The following is a 19,785-nucleotide window of genomic DNA, read 5'->3' on the forward strand; positions in this document are numbered from 1 at the left end:
TACTCTCCGCCAGATCTCGCTCCACCTAGTCTGACTATCTTGCTTATTGCGATGACCGATGAAGATGACCAGGGGATCTTATAGAATAGTTGTCCGGCATTCTTGCAACTTGTCCTGCCTATCGTATCCGTTTAGCTTGTCGCTTTTTGTATACTTGATTTGCCAAAGAGACCATCACGTTGATGAAGCCCTCTGTGTGATTCGAATGAACTTGGGCAATCCATTCGAAATCTGAACACAGAATTTAGTACCATCCATCATAGATTGAATCAGTTTGATGAGCTTCCTGAAGAAAAAGCTAAAATTGAATCTAACCTTACCTCACTCAGACACTTGCTGAGTTCAGTACAAGATACAACAAGATCCTTAAATCGCGAAAATTACGCACACACACACACACACACACACACACACACACACACACACACACACACACACACACGAGCGCGCGCGTTTTTCTCGAAATAAAACCAATTTTGTTTCACTGACCCATAATTCTGGGAACATTGACCCATAATTCTGACCAGGTTTATAAGTGGCCCATAATACTGGGAATGGAATATGCTTACATTTTGTTGTTCTGCAAAAAAGTATGGGATTTTGGAACAAGATTGCCTACAGGACATCAATTTGTGAAATATTTATAACCAATTAAGTTAAAAATAAACTGTAAATTATTTAAATCTGTGTTTCTACCAATAATTTTATAGCATCATCATGCTTAACTGGCCCGTAATACTGGGATGACTGTAGTATGGATGCTGAGTAACCCAGTCGGGCAATCCCAGGCATTTCCTTTGTCAACCGCGAGCGCATGTGGAACCCTATCGAAGGCCCTACTAAAGTCAATATAAAGCGCATCGATTTGGCGCCTTTTTTCGATGCTGGAAATTAAGGAGTTTACAAAACACTATCAAATTCGTCGTCGTGGAGCGTCTCTTTATACAGCGATGTTGATGCTGAGAAATTATTGGTTGAACAGCACGATAAACCACAGCATATACCACCTTTTCGAGAGCTTTAGGAAGACAGCTTAAAATGGAAATCCCACGGTAGTTTTCAATATTGTGGATGTTACCAGCTTTGTGTATGAGTGATAGAGGCGACTTTCCACGCTGTCGGAAATACTCCACTAGCTAGCGACTGGTTGAAGATAATTGAAACGAGTGAGGCAAGTGATGTGGCGAATTGTTTAATGAACGATGGCGTTAAATTGTCTGGACCCGGATCTTTAGAGGAATCAATGCGTAAAAGTACTTGCAATTTGTTCCGAAGATTCCGAAATTTGGGCATCCACCATGGTTGATTGTAAAGAATACTGACCCTGCGTCGTCGAATAGGAGTATGTTCGTGGATGATCTCGAAGAGTTTGTCATAAAACCGGAGAACAGCATCGTTGACGTCACAATCCGCCAGTAGCGTCGTCCAGTCTATTGAGCGCAATTATTACAAGTCTGCCTCTGCCATCCTGTGTTCGCTATTACCGCTACATATTGGGAATGTTCTTATTCGAAATCGCCGGAAAAACGTTTAAATACGAAATGCACATTGCTATATTTTATGTAATCAACTGTAATAATATTTGGCCATAATTATTGACTCTCTGAAATCTGTAAAACTTCAAATTTATGTATTTATTTATTTATTTATTTTTTTAATGGGTTTTCATCCGGTAGTTGGTGCGCCCCAATAAAACTTCAAATGTGTTTCAAATAGTAAACAGTTTTGTGGATGCTTTACTCTCTCCCCCTCTTCCTTTGAAAATCAAATCCAGCTGAGCTCATTTTAAGTTAAAGTTAAAAATTGGACACTAGTATAGATTGTTGTTTTACAGCCTTACCTACAAATCCAGATGGAGCTCGTTTTACTTCCCAAAGCAAACCTGTTTGATCAAAGGCCTTTTTGCCACGCAGACCTACAAATCCGTACGGAGCACGCTTTTCACCATATAAAAATGACTCGTCGCTTGAGCTTAGTTCTTTATCGCTAGAGTATATGTCGTTAACAGCATCAAGTAAGTTTCTTTCCTTTTGCAGCAAATCGTAAAAGTCAGCATCAGCAGTTTCATCCCGCTTTTTACCACGCATTCCTATAACAAAATAGTTTTTGATTGCACGCTGACAAATATATGATTGCGAACATTACCTGTAAAACCTAGGGGTGCGCGTTTTATTCCATTGTAATATTTTTTTCCTCTCAAACCTAAAAATCCTGATGGAGCTCTCTTTGGGCTTGATCTTAGTGGAAAAACTGGAAAAAACTTTTTTCCGCGTGGGTCCTAACAAATGAAATATAGATATCGTGAAAATATTAATTTACTTCTTTCGGGCGGGTTACTTAGAATTTATAAACATACAGAACAATACTAAAAATACAGAATTACAGATACGTGTACTGAGACACCCCACACTCTCCAAGTCCATACAGTTTCCGCCGCTTAAGCAAAAATCGTTGGTCCGTTTGCGCACAAAAAACGTAATCTTAGCCAGCGCAATATTTCGCGTGCGCAGAACCATTTCTCAAGCACGTCAAGCAAAGCAAAACCTAGATGCTATATACATTCCGTTTTTGGAACTTGACTTTTTGTTTTCCATTCGACAGACTTGGTACAGGTACAGCGTACAGGTCAATTTCGAGCTAGTCAAAGACTACATCAAATTTAAGCGCAAACACAAGAGAATTTCAACCAATATAGTATATGTATAATGTTAATAACACATGCGGTTAATAGCAATATGATAATTAACATCCAATGTAGCATGTTCAGTTACATTTACAATTGAACAAGATATCGATATTTATAAACCAAAACATGAGAGATCGTTTTACTTTAAGTGGAAGCTGCAGCTGACCTGGAGCATGCTACCTAACGAAAACGAGCAACTCTGATTTCTACGGAGACAAATCGACACCCTGTTTCAAATTCAAATTGCCCAAATGGGCAAGTCGCCCGCCCAGTTAGCTCCGGGGTGCGATGCTGGCCTAACAATCGTAATATGTTCGAATCTCGACTAAGCGATGCTGCTATAGATCAACACGGAGCATCCTTTCCTTTTTAATATTTTATAGTAAACAGAAGATACGAGGTTTGTTCAAAAAGTATCGCGAATTTCATATTTTTTGAAGAATTATTTATTTATTCATGAATATCTATTTTGTCCCCTTCAAAAAATCATTTTTTGCGATCTTGTTCGGCTCCTTCTTCGATGCTGTTTTTATCTCCTCAATCGTGGCGTAGCGTCATGCTTTCATAGGCCTCTTCAGTTTCGGGAACAAGAAAAAGACACAGAGGCCTAGTCTAGGGAATACGGTAGGTGAGGCATTATTGAAGTGTTGTTTTTACCTTTGTTATACTATAACAAAGGTTTAAAAATTGGTCGAAAAACACGAAATTGATCCGAGGCCCGGAGGGCCAAGTCACATATACCAATCGATAGGGTTCGACGATTTGAGCAATGTCTGCAATGCAATGAGCAATGTGTGTGTGTGTATGTATGTAATGATTTTTTCTATCGCCTGTTTCTCAGAGATGGCTGAGCCGAATGGTTCGCTATTACTTTTGTTTGAAAGGTGTTATTGTCTAGTAGATCACTATTGAGTTGTTTCGTGACACGACGTTTCGTTCAAAAGTTATAAGCAAAAATGTGAAAAATACGTGACACGGGTTTCTTCAAAACTACATGACCGATTGCAACGATCTTAGTATCAAATGAAAGCCCTTATTAAAGCTAAATTGTTCAGGAATGTTTAATTGAAAACAAACAAGTAGTTTAAAAGTTATGCTTAAAAAACCTGTTTTGACAAGGTAATAATTATCGCCTGTTTCTTAGAGATGGCCAAACCGATTTATGCGCTATTAGTCTCATTTGAAAGATAATATATCCTAATAGATCACTATTGAATGGTTTTTTGATTGGACGTTTAATTTGAAAGGTATGAGCAACCGTATACACCACACCAAAATTTACAATAATTTATAATGATTTTAACCAAGATAATTTACCTAATTTCAATTATTTTAATATTAAACGAGAGGTTATGAGACTACGAATATATATATGCAAAATTTCATAAGAATTGGTTTTACCGATTAAAATATATTAACCGTCGAACACTCGCGCCAACTTTTGTAACACAGTTACTCGCGCGCAAAATAGCCCCAAACCAAAGAAAACGTGTGCACTAGAGTTTTGACTGGAAAAACTTGGTTTTAGGTTTATCGAACCTTTGGAAGAGTTTCTTGAAATTGGAAGCTCTATCGTCTGGTGGAATTTAAATTTTTATTAATCCCCCTAAAAGTGAAATAAAAAAAAATGTTTTTCTTCAGTGTCAATATAACACATTGATGTGTTCTGCAAAGTTATAGAGCATATTATTACAAGAAATTTTGATAAAAACAGCAACCTTCTACCTCTGCAGCGAAGATAGAAAAATCTTATTTATTGTATATGAATTTGTAAAATCAGTTTTTCTATTATTGCTCTTTTTGTAATTGTTGCATGACTTTTTCATGTACTACAAAATTGTACAAATAGTAAAAATACACAACTTTTCTGAAAATAGTATACCTGTATGTTTGCTTGTTTAGGAACTGTAGAACTTTGATTATAAAGAATACCCTAATTTTTACTCCGAATTACTCGACTATCAGCAGACGGTTACATTTTAAACATTTTACATTTGCTGATAGTTTTGCTGCATAAATTTTCCCAACAATTTAAATTATTAATGCATTGAATAATTATGATATTTTGCTCACAATAAGTTTGTTGAAGAATATACGTTAGTTAAACAATGATTTGTAACTTTATAACAATATGGCGTTGAAAAACCTACACGTGTTGTACAAAATACAACAGCGTGAGTAACCGAAAGTTAATAAAAATTGATGAAAATTATTCAAGAAAACTCTATTGATGTGATTCAAATAGAATGGCATTACAGGAAACTATGCATAGTTCAAAAACCTATAAACTAGACCTTTACCAGACAATGTATATGTTAAAGAATAAGATTTCCTCTTACAACTTACTTTTATTTGCAGTTACTCAGATTAATAGCAACTTACTTATCCTTACTCAGCAATTTCATGAAAAAAGGATCTATCAAAATTTAAAAGTGTTCCTATTTTGTTCAAATTTTGTAAACTTATTCAATTTTCAAAAATTTTATGTAAACCAACGCACTACGCAACGATAACCAATAGATGAATTATGTTCCGAAGACGTGTCGATTTCTATCTCAAATAGCAAGTAAGACCATATAACAAAGGTTCCTTTCACCACTAGGTGGATTAAATCGGGTTTTTAGTAATGATGCCTGAGCAGGGGCGTCATCATGGTGCAAAAGCTAATTTTTGTCACATCTTTTCGGTTCTCTGAGAAAATGAACGTTGCTTCTGTCCAAAGTAGCTTCGCACTGCAAGATGTTTTTTTACACAAAATTTTATACAAATTCTTTGTTCCATTTTTTGGAATAGATAAAAACCGGAGACAAGCTTAAACACGTCCACGCACAATAGCTGTCAAAACCTGCCTGAAAATTGAAAATAACCGAAATTGTCAACATCAGTGAGGGTAATGAGTACAAACATAACGCCACAAAAAGAAAAATTTGCGATACTTTTTGAGCAAAACTCGTATACACTTCGTGCTTGGCATGAAACATGTGTAGCGCCGACACTAAATGAGAATACGGTTTTGAATGCAATTCATCGAAGTATTGAAAAGACAAATGTTGCAAACTAAACGCTCTTTGATAGTCTGAACTCGCTTAATCTGAACGAGTTGTCATTCATATTACAGGGGGTTCACGGTAGTGATTCCGTCATTTGTCTGTCATAAAAATTTAACATCAATTTAAACTGGGCACCGTAAAACTAAATTGGGCGGTTTTTCTCCGACAGGAAGTCTTGCCCCGTCCACCCTCTACTTTCGCTTCGGCTCGCTGATTCGGAAGCTCTTTTCGACTCGCAAATGTCAAGTGTCCTCGGGTCTATAGTATAGTGCATATAATAGTTTCTCTTAACCAGATTTGATGATTTTACATCCGCAGGTCTATTAAATGTAAACAATGTGTAAATATAAACTTACCAAATAATCATTATAGTTCTCAAATGGTGCAGATCTTTCTATACTATTTCCCTGGTTATCGAATGCACTTCCTGGTATTAGCGTGTCCGAGGGACTGATAGAAAATGATAAATTAGATTTGAATATGCAGAAATTTTGCATAAAAAGTACCGAAATAAGTAATATTGTGGAACGAATTCATCCGCCAAACTATTTTGATCGACCTCATCAAAATCAGCAACATTGTTATACGATCCCAGTAAAGGTGATGTTGTGGTGGCATCATTATCAGCTCGGTTGATATTTGAATAGTTTTCTATACTTTTACTATTGAGACTCAAGCTTCTTTTTTCACGAATGTCCTGTTAAAAAAGTGTATATCATTAAGTGACCAGATTATTTCTAGTTGCGGGACATATAGAATGGCTTACTTGGCAGAATAGAACACCTGTTCCGTAATACATAACAAATTTATTTAGAAGCAACATAGGGTCGATGCTCCTGTAATAGTGGGATTATGTAGGGGGATAGTACTTAAAGATAATTTGAATTATGCTGACGTGGTAGTTGGTAGTCTGCTGGACACCTATACTTAACTTAATAAATCCTATATTTGAATAATGTAAATTCAGATTATTTGATTATTTTAGAATTGAGTACATATCTGTACCGTTTTACCGGTACTGAATCCAAACATGGGCGGAAAAATGGCGCCCATGGGAGGCAATATCCTGACATGGGCATTATCTTTCCGGCCATGTTTGGATTCGGTACCGTTTCACCTTAAGCAAGCTATTGGACGTAATTAGACCGCAGATATGAGTCGGGAAGACACTCCAAACTTAAATGGGTTACATATAGTTAGAATTTTCTAAAAATCGATTTTCTGTTTATTTCATGATCGTAGTGTACATATATTTAAGTAGGGTACGGGAGGGTATTTCCAGCTCATTAAGCGGTAGCCTGAACAATATTCAGGAATTACGTTGAAGCTATATTTATTCGAGACAAGATTTTTATACCAGTTGATAGAATAATATTTACTGAATATCGGCGTGTATTTTGGTCTCAATAAAACGCTACTGAATTTGAGTTATAGTCGCGAGAAATGATGAAGTCGCTGCGGCTAAATTGAGCCCATTTTCTATAGTGGTGTCTGTGTTTTTTAAATCCGACAGGCCGAAATAGCTAGCACAGCGATTAAATGCTTTTCAAAAACAGATCAAAAGAGACAAGAAAACCGACCGATGGATAACTTGTCGCTCTTGTCTGCATTCCGGGCTCATTGAAGATAATTAGTTTTGCAGTGACAACAGCTTGCTGCTGGCACTAGTGTATCATTGAATCTTTCATATACATTAGCGCCACTTGTCACTCAAATATCAGTTATATCAATACGATAGAAGCATTTCAGGCCTCATATATTGGTAGTAGTGTAAGTAACGCACCATATGCTGGAATAAAAAACAAAATGCTGCTAATGGCTAGTGAATGAAAATTGATTTATATTTGCATATCAGAGGGGCATTTTTGTGTTCTACCGTGACAAAAAGAAGTAGAATTGTTATGTGATAGCATATTCACAGCTGTTTTGTTTCTAGAACAAGTAAACGTGATCATAATTGTGTGTTTTCCAAGCCATCATCAAAAGCGGATACGCGTAAGCGATTGCTGCTGTTTTTTCAGCCTGGTTACGTGCTAGTGGTTTTGATGTTTATTGAATAAAATTTAGCAAATTACTTACATTTTTATGAAAATAGTTATAACACATTAAAGCCTATGAGTGCTACATTCGTTTCAGTATTGTTATATAGCGGCAAAGTTTTTATTTGGGAAAGTGTAGCCAAAATAGGTAATGTATGCCGAAATTAGTAGCGTGATGGGAATACCCTCCCGTACCCTATGCACACAGAAAATTTCATGCCAATCCGGCAAATATTAACGAAGTTATACGCATATTTGCAACGACGTGTCAGAGAGATTGCAGAAGGAACGCGAAACTTTGGACGCGTGTTTCTCAAAACCATGTTTTCAAAGTCGGTGAGCAAGATTTCTCGAAAACGGCTGAACCGAATTAATTCAAATTTTGACACAAGTGTTCTAAGGATATATTCTACAGACTAATCGAATGTTTTTCTTCGCCGATTAATATTTCATATTTTATGGATAACTAGCTGACCTGACAAACTTCGTATTGCCATAAATTAACCTGTGTTGTACATAAATCATGAATCTCGGATGATCTTTGTCACAATCTCGAGTCTTGCAAGTTTCTGAGGAGTTCAACCTTAGATGATTCATTTTGGTAGTTACGTAACTATGAAAGCATCCCAGGTAACCAATAAGCATCACCAATGCTATTCAAATGTAGGCCAATAAGCACAAGCATAAGTCGTCTCAAATGCTACATAAATGCTATTTTGGCAAAATATACAGCTACTTTACTGATAACCTTCTTATAGTGCTGACAATGCTAATTTACAGCTAATTACCGACACGAAGAATTTGAATACAATTTTGGATGCCAATTTACAACGCCTATGCAGTCAAAAAGCTAATATACAGCAACGTGCACTATAAAATGCCAGATACGCTGATTTGCTGCTTATTAGTTACCAGGAATGGGTAGTTTAATTACAAATTTGCAATTTTTCCTCACAGTAAAGTAGAAAACAACTCCCCTGTCCCCTCATTACATAGCCAGAAAGCGGATAGTAATATTCGCCATGATTGTACAACATTTCGCCGAATATCATTTTGCGAAAAACCTTAAGCGGAATGTAAAATTTCACAGAAAAAATTTTTGTGGGAAGTACCATTTCGCGATCCTCTCCTTACTCGCTGTCGCTCGTTCAAGGAAACCCAGGTAGACCTAGGAAAACAAATAAACCTAGACAGAGGTGATTTCTGCGGGGAGTTGCCTCCCCCCAGTGGGCGGCGCTTCCGACGGCGGGTCACCGGCAACACTCGCGGCCGTCTCGTCCTGAATGATCTAGTGTTACTATAGATAGTTTTTGTGGTCTTGTTATTGACTAATGTTTTATGGAAGAGTCTCGAATTTCTCGAGTTCGATTAGTTTTTGAGTTTCGCAAAAATTTCTGTTTTACGAGAGTCCATATCCCCCTACCACAGGGGTGAGAGGTCTCTAACTATCATAAAATAAATTCAAGACTCTAAAATCTCCCACATGCCAAATTTGGTTCCATTTGCTTGTTTAGTTCTCAAGTTATAAGGAAATTTGAATTTCATTTGTATGGGAGCCCTACTACCTACTACCGGAGGAGTGGACGGAAGGCATCGTGTGTCCGATCTACAAAAAGGGCGACAAGTTGGATTGTTGCAATTACCGCACAATCACACTGTTGAACGCCGCCTACAAGGTACTCTCCCAACTTTTATGTCGTCGACTATCACCATTTGCAAAGGAGTTCGTGGGGCAATATCAAGCCACCACGGACCAGATTTTCGCGCTTCGGCAAGTGTTGCAGAAATGTCGCGAATACAACGTGCCCACGCATCATTTATTCATCGACTTCAAATCGGCGTACGACACGATCGATCGAGATCAGCTATGGCAGATTATGCGCTACTACGGATTTCCGGATAAACTAACGCGATTGGTCAAGGCGACGATGGATCGAGTAATGTGTGTTGTTCGAGTATCAGGGGCAGTCTCGAGTCCCTTTGGATCTCGAAGAGGGTTACGGCGTATAGCGGGTATAGACACGAGTGGCACGATATTCACGAAGTCCGTCCAGCTTCTTGGTTTCGCTGACGACGTTGACATCATTACACGTACCTTTGAGAGGATGGCGGAAACGTACATCGGACTGAAAGCTGAAGCCAAACGGATTGGACTTGTCCTTAATGTATCGAAAACAAAATACATGAAAGGAAGAGGTTCTAAAGAAGTGAATGCTGACCTCCCTCCCCGGATTCATTTTGACGGTGATGAAATCGAGGTGGTAGAAGAGTTCGTGTATCTGGGCTCACTGGTTACCGCAGACAACGACACCAGCAGAGAAATACAAAGACGCATTATGGCAGGAAATCGTGCCTACTTTGGACTCCGTAGGACGCTGCGATCGAACAAAATTCGCTACCGCACGAATTTAACAATCTGCAAGACGCTGATTAGACCGGTAGTCCTTTACGGCCATGAGACATGGACTATGATCGTGGAGGACCAACGCGCCCTTAGTGTTTTCGAACGGAAGGTGTTGCGCACCATCTACAGCGGAGTGCAGATGGTAGACGGAACGTGGAGGAGGCGAATGAACCATGAATTGCATCAGCTGCTTAGGGAACCACCCATCGCCCACACCGCAAAAATCGGTCGCCTGCGATGGGCTGGGCACGTCGTGAGGATGTCGGACGACAGCCCGGTTAAAAAAGTTCTCAATAACGATCCGACTGGAACGAGACGGCGGGGCGCGCAGCGAGCAAGATGGATCGATCAAGTGGAAGGCGACCTGCGGACCCTACGTAGACTACGTGGCTGGCGAATTGTGGCCATGGACCGAGTGGAATGGAGACGACTTCTTCGTACAGCAGAGGAAACTACGGCCTGGAGCTGATTAACCCTCTAGTTCCCAACCCTGCCAATTGGCGGGCTTCAGCAAAATCGTTGTAAATCTACTATGCTTATTCGTTTTATGTTGAGATCCACCCATACCTTCTCATTATAGTCTAATCTAACTATTCGAGTGGTTTGTTTGTTTTATTACGTTAATTTGAAACAGATATTTCGTGCGAAACTTGAAAAATGCCAGAAAACTGAGAAAAAAATTATTTTGCTCTGCAGAGTGAAATTCAAATTGTTGTAAATTGCTTATTTCTTGGAATAAATGAACAAAAAAATTATTGGTGAGTAGCTGATAAGTTGTACTTCATGGTAAAAAAGGAAATTTGCAATAAAAAGTGTGGGAACTGGCCGATTTTTATCAAGGAACTGACCCCGCCAATTGGCGGGGTTGGGCATTAACGTCAACTTTTTTTCGGTTATTTGACAACGTGTTGTTTTCGTTGTATTTATTGATTTTTTTCGAGTTCAACCTTTACGTCCCCGACATCAAAAATGAAGGTACTTTCAGTTACACTTTTGGCTCTATCTCATCTGATTTTCAATCGATTTTTATGCAACTTGTCTTAAAAGAACCACATTGGATTGGCCTTTAATGAAAAAATATGCTGGTATGAGCCAGTTATGAGCCATGGTGCGCGCCATTCGAGTCCGGGGGGATATTATAAATCCGGAACCGGTTCCCATAAAAAGACATTTCAGCATCAGTAAATTATGTCGTGTCGCATTTCAAAAAACATTAGCACTCGACAAAATAGCGATTGGCGATCATCTCATGTCTCACAGAAGCCGTATGACCGGTTCCAGGCCCGGGGAGTGTTTCTTTTCTGATTCAAGCACGGAACGGATTTCGAAGGAATTTGTCCGGGACCTGGAATCGGCCATATGGTCAAAAATTTCAGTTGAAGCTCATTATAACTAGTTCCATAAATACTAGCACTGTAATAGATGTTCTGAAATCGATGTCCCGAATTAAATCGAAAAATTTGATTTTGCAACTTTTTTGCGCCCAGGTGCCCAACCCCGCCAATTGGCGGGTTACGAATTTTTATAAATAATCAAACTATTCCTGAACTTAGTAATTAAAGAATATTTTTTCCATTATTCTGGCCACGAAATGAGCATTTTAAAAAATTTTCAAGCAAATCAAAAATTTGGGCACTAGAGGGTTAAGTAAAGTAAGTTGTATGGGAGCCCCCCATCCTACACAGAGGAGGGGTCTTAACTCATCATAGAAAAGATTTCTGCCCCCTAAAAGCCCCACATGCCAAATTTGGTTCCATTTGCTTAATTAGTACTCAAATTATAAGGAAATTTGTATTTTATTTGTATGGGAGCGCCCCTCTTAAAATGGGAAGGGGTCGTAATTCACAATAGAAAAAATTTCTGCCATCTAAAACTCCCACATGCCAAATTTGGTTCCATTTGCTTGATTAGTTCTCGAGATAAGAGGAAATTTGCATTTCATTTGTATGGAAGCCCACCCGCTTAAAAGGGAGATGGGTCATAACTCCTCTCTTAAAAGGGAGATGGGTATAGGAGCCTCCCTCTTAAAGTGGGAAGGGGTCCTAATTCACCATAGAAAATATTCTTCCCTCGAAAACTTTCACATGCCAAATTTGGTTCCATTTGCTTGATTAGTTCTCGAGTTATGAGGAAATTTGTATTTCATTTGTATGGGAGCCCCCCCCCCCCTCTTAGTGGGGGGAGGGGTCTCTAACCATCACTAAAACCTTTCCTGGCTCCAAAAACCTCTACTTGCAAATTTTCACGCCGATTGGTTCAGTAGTTTTTGATTCTATAAGGAACATCCCTAATGTAGGACCTTTTCTTTCACACAACACTCCGACTTCACAGTAAGACTAGAACTAACTTTATTTTTTCATTTCTTCCCATTTCACATTTTATCTTCACTATCTTTTACCTACTTCCTGATTACCTACTTTTCGCTTACCTACTTTCTGTTTAACTATACCCTACGCGATAAGATGTTGTGAGACGGATCGATCATAAAACACGTCTCGTCATGCTTGCGGATCTGTTTCCTAAAGCAAGATCCTAAATAAACAAAGTCGAGACGATAACGATCATCCGTACCACAACATCCCGACAGACAGACAGACAGAAATCCATTTTTATATAGAAGATTTAGGAGCAAAACTTATGCCAAAAATCGATTTTTTGACGTAGGACTACGTCTTTGTTTACTATACTGGGACTGGGTAGCACTTTGTGACAATGAAAATAGAAGTGTAACGTTTGAATGAAAGATTTCTAATGCAAATAACTACTAAACTATTGCACGAAACTGAACAATTCATATGTCGTTGGATAGATAAATGACCAGCAATTATATAGAGGGAGTGAGACGGGGGGGGGCTCCTATACAAACGAAAGACGAATTCCCTCAATACTCCAGAACTAATCAAGCAAATGGAACCAAATTTGACATGTGGGGGTTAAAACCGCTGGACCAGCGCCTCTATGGTTCAAAGGTATAAGTACCACATGCCCTGGCGGGTGTTGTGGGTTCGAATCCGGTTATAATCTCAGATTATAGCTTGCACTCATGCACCTTCCAGCATTGGACAAAAGGTAGAAGTCAAAACGACTACTTGTTAAGCGTAGTTATCATACCCCGCCCACTCCTCACATCTCCGCTCTTTCCCCTCCTTCATCAAAAATTTTCATTTCTTTCCTTTACCGTCCCTTCTTCAATTGTAGAACCACCGTTTCAAAAAATATTATATATATATATATATATATATATATATATATATATATATATATATATATATATATATATATATATATATATATATATATATATATGAAGTATTCCACCACGCACACATATAAAGATTTTTTGACATTAGCTGAGGCCCTCGCTGAGGCTGTTTGCAGTAGGAGTAATATCAACAACATCAAATTCCAAACTCCCGGATCCCCTCCTCCACTCTTTGCTCCCCTCTCACTACTACATAAGCGATCCTCAGCAAATGTCATTCTCGTTGGTGACGAAACCGCAAATTACTTCATATATATATGACGGCATTTCAAGGTGAAGACTAAAAACATGAGATTAGTCAATTCTTTTTTCTTGTTTATTGAGGTATATGCTTCAATCAATGCTTGTGGGATATAAATTTATCAAACACAAGGCATTTGTCACAAGGCAAGACAATTGCATTCGTTCTACGAGAAGCTTTATAAAGAAAAAAATTGAAATTTCCGATTCAATTATATTATACCAATAGTTGCACTAATGTTCCCTTAATTAAGTTTGGTGTTCCTTTAATTGTGGTATTCCGTATACATTGCTAAGTTGCTAGATGAAAAAACATTGTAATGCAACTATAGAAATGAGCGCCTATAGTTGTGCGCTCCAACTGCGCCTATAGTTGTGTTAGTTTTTGAAAATCGGCATTTTAGCAAAAAATGCCTTAATTGTAAAAAGTTTAGTCTATCTACCAATACTCATAAAAACTTGTTTTATATAATGAACATAATTGTTTTATTTAAAATGCTACGGTGACAAAAATATGCATTAATAATGAATAGTAGCGCAACTATTGGTACTACCACAACTATTGGATCAACTACCCTATGCCAGAAATGCAGTTTACATTAGTCTTTGATCTAATGATCTGATATAGTCCTTCGTCATCCTTTCGTACAACCTAGGGCTGTATATCTTGTAGTTTTTGTTTAACAAGCCGCCATTTTGTTGAAAATGATTATATTACTTTAGTAGATTAAAACGGAAAACCTTCCTAACTTAATTCGTATCCTACTTTTTTAAGCCTCCTAACTGTATATAACCCCTAAGAATAGTATTTTGATACATAACGCATCTGTTGCATTTTTCTGATTTCTGGTGTCTGTCAGACTAGGGAGGCCAGGTTATTATGCAGTAAACCATTTGTTTAAGCTATATATTTAATGCTTATGTTACAGAATTTTCTTTCGAATTACTAATTAATTTATTAAACTAAGTGTTCATGCAACACAAGTAACTTTCTAGTGGTTTTCAAAAGTTTGCGTACAATTTGATTTCTGCTAATTAGTTTGCTGTTGAAAAGAATGTTTACAGGATTTTTAAAGACTGCGTAGCTTCTGGCACTCTCGCATCGAGCCTACTTTTCCCTCCGCAAGAAGCTTCGATCAAAGAGTATACGCCGCACAAAGCTGACGATGTACAAAGCGCTAATTAGACCGGTAGTCCGTAGTCCTATTCTTCAGCTGATGAATTTCTCGCCGGATATCGGTGATTAAATCCCCTCCCTCGACCCTACACACGTCAGGTATAGGTGTGTAGCCCTTATGAGTTTGGTTCACCTTATTGTGAATCTTGCCCGTGTCATTAGCCCAGAATAGTTGTTCCAGCTCATCACAATCTCTATCCTCCTTTTGGTGATTTTTCCTCCTTAGGATTATGGTCAACTCATTCCGCGCTCGTCGATACTTGGCCAAATTCTCTCTCTTGGATATACTTAGACAGATTTTCCAAGCTCTTTTTTCCTCTCTACCGCTTGTTGGCATTCTCCGTCAAACCAGTCATTTCGTGAGCTCGAGGTTTCCACTCCTAGCACCGCGGTTGCGACCTCATTGACGGCCGAGCGCATCATTCTCCATCCGTTCTCGAGGGTCGAAGTATCTAGCTCCACAGAAGAAGGCAGAGATTCATCCAGCACGCGCGCGTAGTTTTCGGCAACTTGCGGGTTGTTTAGCTGCCGAATGTTTAACCGAGGAGGGCGGATTGTCGCGAGGTGCACGTGTACTGCTAGTAGGTAATGCTAGGGAGTGTATGTTAGTGATGTTCGAGAAAAACCAGCCCTCGATGAGAATATGGTCGATTTGGTCCGAAGTTCGTTGGGCAGGTGATCTCCAGATGGCTTTGCGGATATCTTTGTAGGAAAAGAAAGTGCTTCTGATCACCAAGTCTCGGGAAGCTGCAAAGTTGATGCATCGCTGGCCGTTGTCATTCGTGTCGGTGTGCAGGCCATGGGGCCCGATCACCGGTCTATGCATTGTTTCCCTGCCGACCTGGGCGTTCATATCCCGATGACGATCTTGATGTCATGTCGTGAGCAGCTGCCGTACGTTACCTACAGCTGCGCATAGTCCTATTCCTAACGCTTCCTTTTCGTCGTGGGGTCTACCGTCGTGTAGACATTATACGTTTATGATGGTGTAGTTGAAGAAACGGCCTTTTATCCTCAACATGTACATCCTCTCGTTGATCGCTTTTCAGTCCAATACGCGATCCTGTATTTTGCCCAACATAACGAAGCGCGTTCCCAGCTCGTTGGTCGCTCCACCGCTCTTGTAAAATTGGGCTTTGCCGCCACGGATTCTCCACACCTTCTCGCCTTTTTCGACAGATTTCCTGCAGTGCCACGATGCCAAACTTTCGGGGTTCTTACTGATCGAGCAACACCCTGTCTCCACCAACGAAATTGAGCGATTTGCGTTTCCAGGTACAAAGTCAATAAGCTACATAGTTGAGAATTTTCAAAGACTATGAGCAATTCAAAACGATGTCGGTTATATTGTTATTCAAAGGCGCACTCATCAAAAATATAGTTTTGCTACAGTTTTAGCTTGGTGTATTGTTATTCTGCATTGATTTTTTTAATGTAAGCCAAAATATTTCGAGGGGGGAGGGGGCTCAAGGCCCACAGCCAAACCCCCCCCCCCCCCCAGGCTACGTGACTGTATCACTCATAGGAAAACGATCATTTTTGTAGTTTGATTATTTACCTGTGTCTCCGGCTCCATCGTACTGCTTGCAAAATGTATAATATGAGCATTGCAGATAAACACAATTAAAAATCGGTTTATGACTTTTTCCAGTGTCTTCATTTTGACCAGTACGCCTGAAAATAATGCAAAGAAGTAAAATACAGAATGGAGAAATCTACGGTTACGTCACTAACGAGAATGACATTAGTGTAGGCTCACTCGTGTGGTCTAATTTTTTCACACACGCGTACTCATTCTAATGAACACGCCGGCATAAGCATCCCTTTAAAACTCCCGCTTTTATTTCTTCATAGGGTGATTGATCGTGGTTCGGCCTATTCTCATTGTTTCACATAGCACCCTTGGACTAATGCGTGTAAATCTATCTAAATCACAATGTTTTTCGAAAAAAATTAGAATGTGTGGCAAGAATAACTAAAGACGATTCTATTTCTTAATTTAGAAGACCAGTTGATTTATAATTTGATTTTTAATGACAGTCAAATTATGATCCTGGTTCGGCCTACGTTGATCGTGGTTCGGCCCATCGATGATCTTGGTTCGGCCTAATGCGATGTAAAGTTTCTAAAACGAATGTTTTTATATATTAAACAATCAGAAATGGTATAAGCTTATGTTTGGTGCCTAATATAGTATCTTACTTCAATTTATCTACCTAGCAGTGTTAAATGAGCTTGTACATGGTTAATATTCTAACTATTTCGAGTTACATAAATTAAGACAATTTTTTATTTTCTTCGGTCATATTCAATAGAATATTGAAGCATTGCAAGTAGTACAGTTGTATTTTTGATGCTAAATTTAGTATCTTTTTTTCACCTTATCTACCTAGCAGTGTTAAATAAACTTGTACATAGACAATAATGTGGTTATTTCAAATAAAGTTAATTTAGATACAGTTATTAATTTTCTCCTCCCAGTTGGAGTCGAGGTACAACGCTGATCTTACAAACCAGACGTCAATGAGTCAATAGGATCGAAGTACTAGCCTCGTAATTGTCCTGTATTCTAAAAGGTGCCTTCGAAGAAAGACTGAATTTACACTAAATTTCAGAATATGAAAATAGCTGCTATGGAAATAACGACTGTGTTAACTAATAACCCGTCATACACCGACGTCAGTCATTGGTTTTTGACCTAATTCAGGGACAAAAAATTATGCTAAATTTCTATCGTTAAATGAATAGAAATTGGCGAACCGAAAGACTTTTTAAAAAAAATCAAAAGGTAAAGCATAAAAAATTATTTACGAGCGTCTTAGTAGAACTCGAGAAATGTCGCGAACTAATTGGAAATAAATTCCTTTTAGTTCTAGTATAATTTCTGCAGAAATTATACACGCTGATCAAATTTGCCACGCTGAATAACCGAAAAACGCGTATAAGTGACGTAAGTCAGATTATAGTAGAACTGAAAGGAATTCATTTCCAATTAGTTCGTGATATGTACTACTTTTATTGATTTTTCCTTGGAGTTCCCACAGTCATGAAATTTTGTAGAAATTTTTTTTCCAGGTAGTATTTTTCTGGATCGGTGAATAAATTTGCTTACATTATCATGAAAAAATATTTATTTTACAATACTTGGCTCAACAGCTATGAATTTTTAAAATAGGGGATGTACATGAAAATCGGAAAATTTCCATTTGAGTTTTCTAGGAAAACACGATACCATGATTTTTTTTCAAATATCGTTTCATGCACAAGCCCTGAAGCTGTGTACAAGGTTGCTTAAAATTTTAACACATTACAACCCAGTTTGTACGCTACTTTGGAAAAAATAGCCTCATATTTATTGTTAAAAGAAAAGCTCAATTTTAGGATGATAATAAATTTGTTTCTGAAATGCATGAAATAATAAAATATGGAATAAAACCCAACATTTAGATTTAACACGAGTGGTACGTGCAGTCAGAAATTGGTTAAAACGTGGGCGAAGCGCGGCGCCACTTGCGGCGACTCAGTGAAGCTGATAGGCCGAACCACGATCATTTGTAGGCCGAACTAAGATCAAAATATTAAAATTGTATTTTCTCAATAAGTCGTAATCTCGCTTTTTTTTTGGAATAACACTTTCCAATAATGAAAGAATATAGATGAAACTATGTTTTAAAATTGATTTTAACCTATACTTCACAGACTAAAACACTTTCTAGGTGTTTAAAAAGGCAGCTCTGATGACGACATTGGAAGCCGCTTTCACATGCGTTATAAATTTAATTATCTGAACTAGTTACATTAATTTTTATGGCAAATAAATGAAGGCAATGCATAGGAAAATAATATAGGCAGCTTATAAAACTATTTTGCCTTTAAATCTTTAAATATTCAATAAATTATCGATGATTAAGCTGATGGACCAAACCAGGATCATTTTTTGCATAGGCCGAACCACGATCAATAACCCTACACTGCATTTAGTTTTTGCGAGTGTGTGTTTAGCTAACAGTTACAGTCGTCGCTGCAACCCGAGCTACTGATACTGATTCCTCGCGAGGATTCGCGCGCCCACCCGTGTGTAGAGTCGAGGGCGAAGACGAAGAAAAGTAAAAAAAATCAGAGGGGTTGTGCACAAGACACGACCGCATAGGTGACGTGGGACTACGTAAGTCTCTTTGTAGCGATAGTAGCATGTATCCATGTATGTAATACGATTCTTCATGTATACATGCTACATGCGTTGTACGTAATGTTGATCAAAGTAGTAACATTAGGCCATTTCAAATCATTTATAAAGTTTTTGTCACCCCCCCACCCCTTGGATATTGGTTTGAAAAATCGAGGGGCAAAAAATAATTTGTAGGATATGAGTCAATTTTTTTTATAAAATCAATTGTCTGTGGACTCTATAGTCTGAAAAACTCGAAAAATGAGTGTACGAGTTGAGTTAACACTTCTAGCACGCATAATGGAATTTCCGAAAATCGTCCAAAAAATTTTCCTTCGTTTTTGTCTTTTTTCCGTAGATTTTTGCATAGCAAATAATAACGTATATATTATAAGCAAGAATAGATTCGGTTTTCACGTTTAAACTTTAAATAAAAATGCTTAAAACCCATGTTTTTTGCTTGATTAAAAAAATCACTTTGTTGTTTTTCGACCCCCCCCCCCACCTTCAGTGACCGAACACCGGAAGGACAAAAACTTTATAAAATATTTGTAATGGCCTTATATACGTTCAATCCTCAACAGATATCGGACAACAGATTATTGCTACGAAATGATTGAATCTATTTTATTAAAACGAATCGAAGTCACACTAAACCAAACAGTATATAAATTTTCATGGTCTGTTTCTATGTTGAACAGTGCTTTTCCTCTAGTAATCGGCAGACGGTATGCGCGAGTTTTCAAAAAGCTGAAAATC

At 38.2% G+C, this 19,785-nt stretch overlaps 1 protein-coding gene across 1 annotated transcript in view; it reads right to left on the reverse strand.

Annotated features, from left to right (window-relative positions):
* The window catches only part of LOC128735834 (tachykinins), a 40,616-nt gene extending 34,081 nt beyond the window's left edge, over positions 1-6,535 (reverse strand). Inside the window, exons 1-5 of the mRNA XM_053830319.1 lie at positions 6,503-6,535; positions 6,243-6,433; positions 6,093-6,186; positions 2,146-2,278; positions 1,841-2,089 (exon numbers count right to left, since the gene is read on the reverse strand). Coding sequence (XP_053686294.1) covers positions 1,841-2,089; positions 2,146-2,278; positions 6,093-6,186; positions 6,243-6,433; positions 6,503-6,535 — 700 coding nt within the window. The remainder of the gene's footprint in view (positions 1-1,840; positions 2,090-2,145; positions 2,279-6,092; positions 6,187-6,242; positions 6,434-6,502) is intronic.
* Between the last annotated feature and the right edge of the window lie 13,250 nt (positions 6,536-19,785).

Source organism: Sabethes cyaneus, chromosome 2 (genome assembly GCF_943734655.1).
Source record: "Sabethes cyaneus chromosome 2, idSabCyanKW18_F2, whole genome shotgun sequence".
NCBI lineage: Eukaryota > Metazoa > Arthropoda > Insecta > Diptera > Culicidae > Sabethes > Sabethes cyaneus.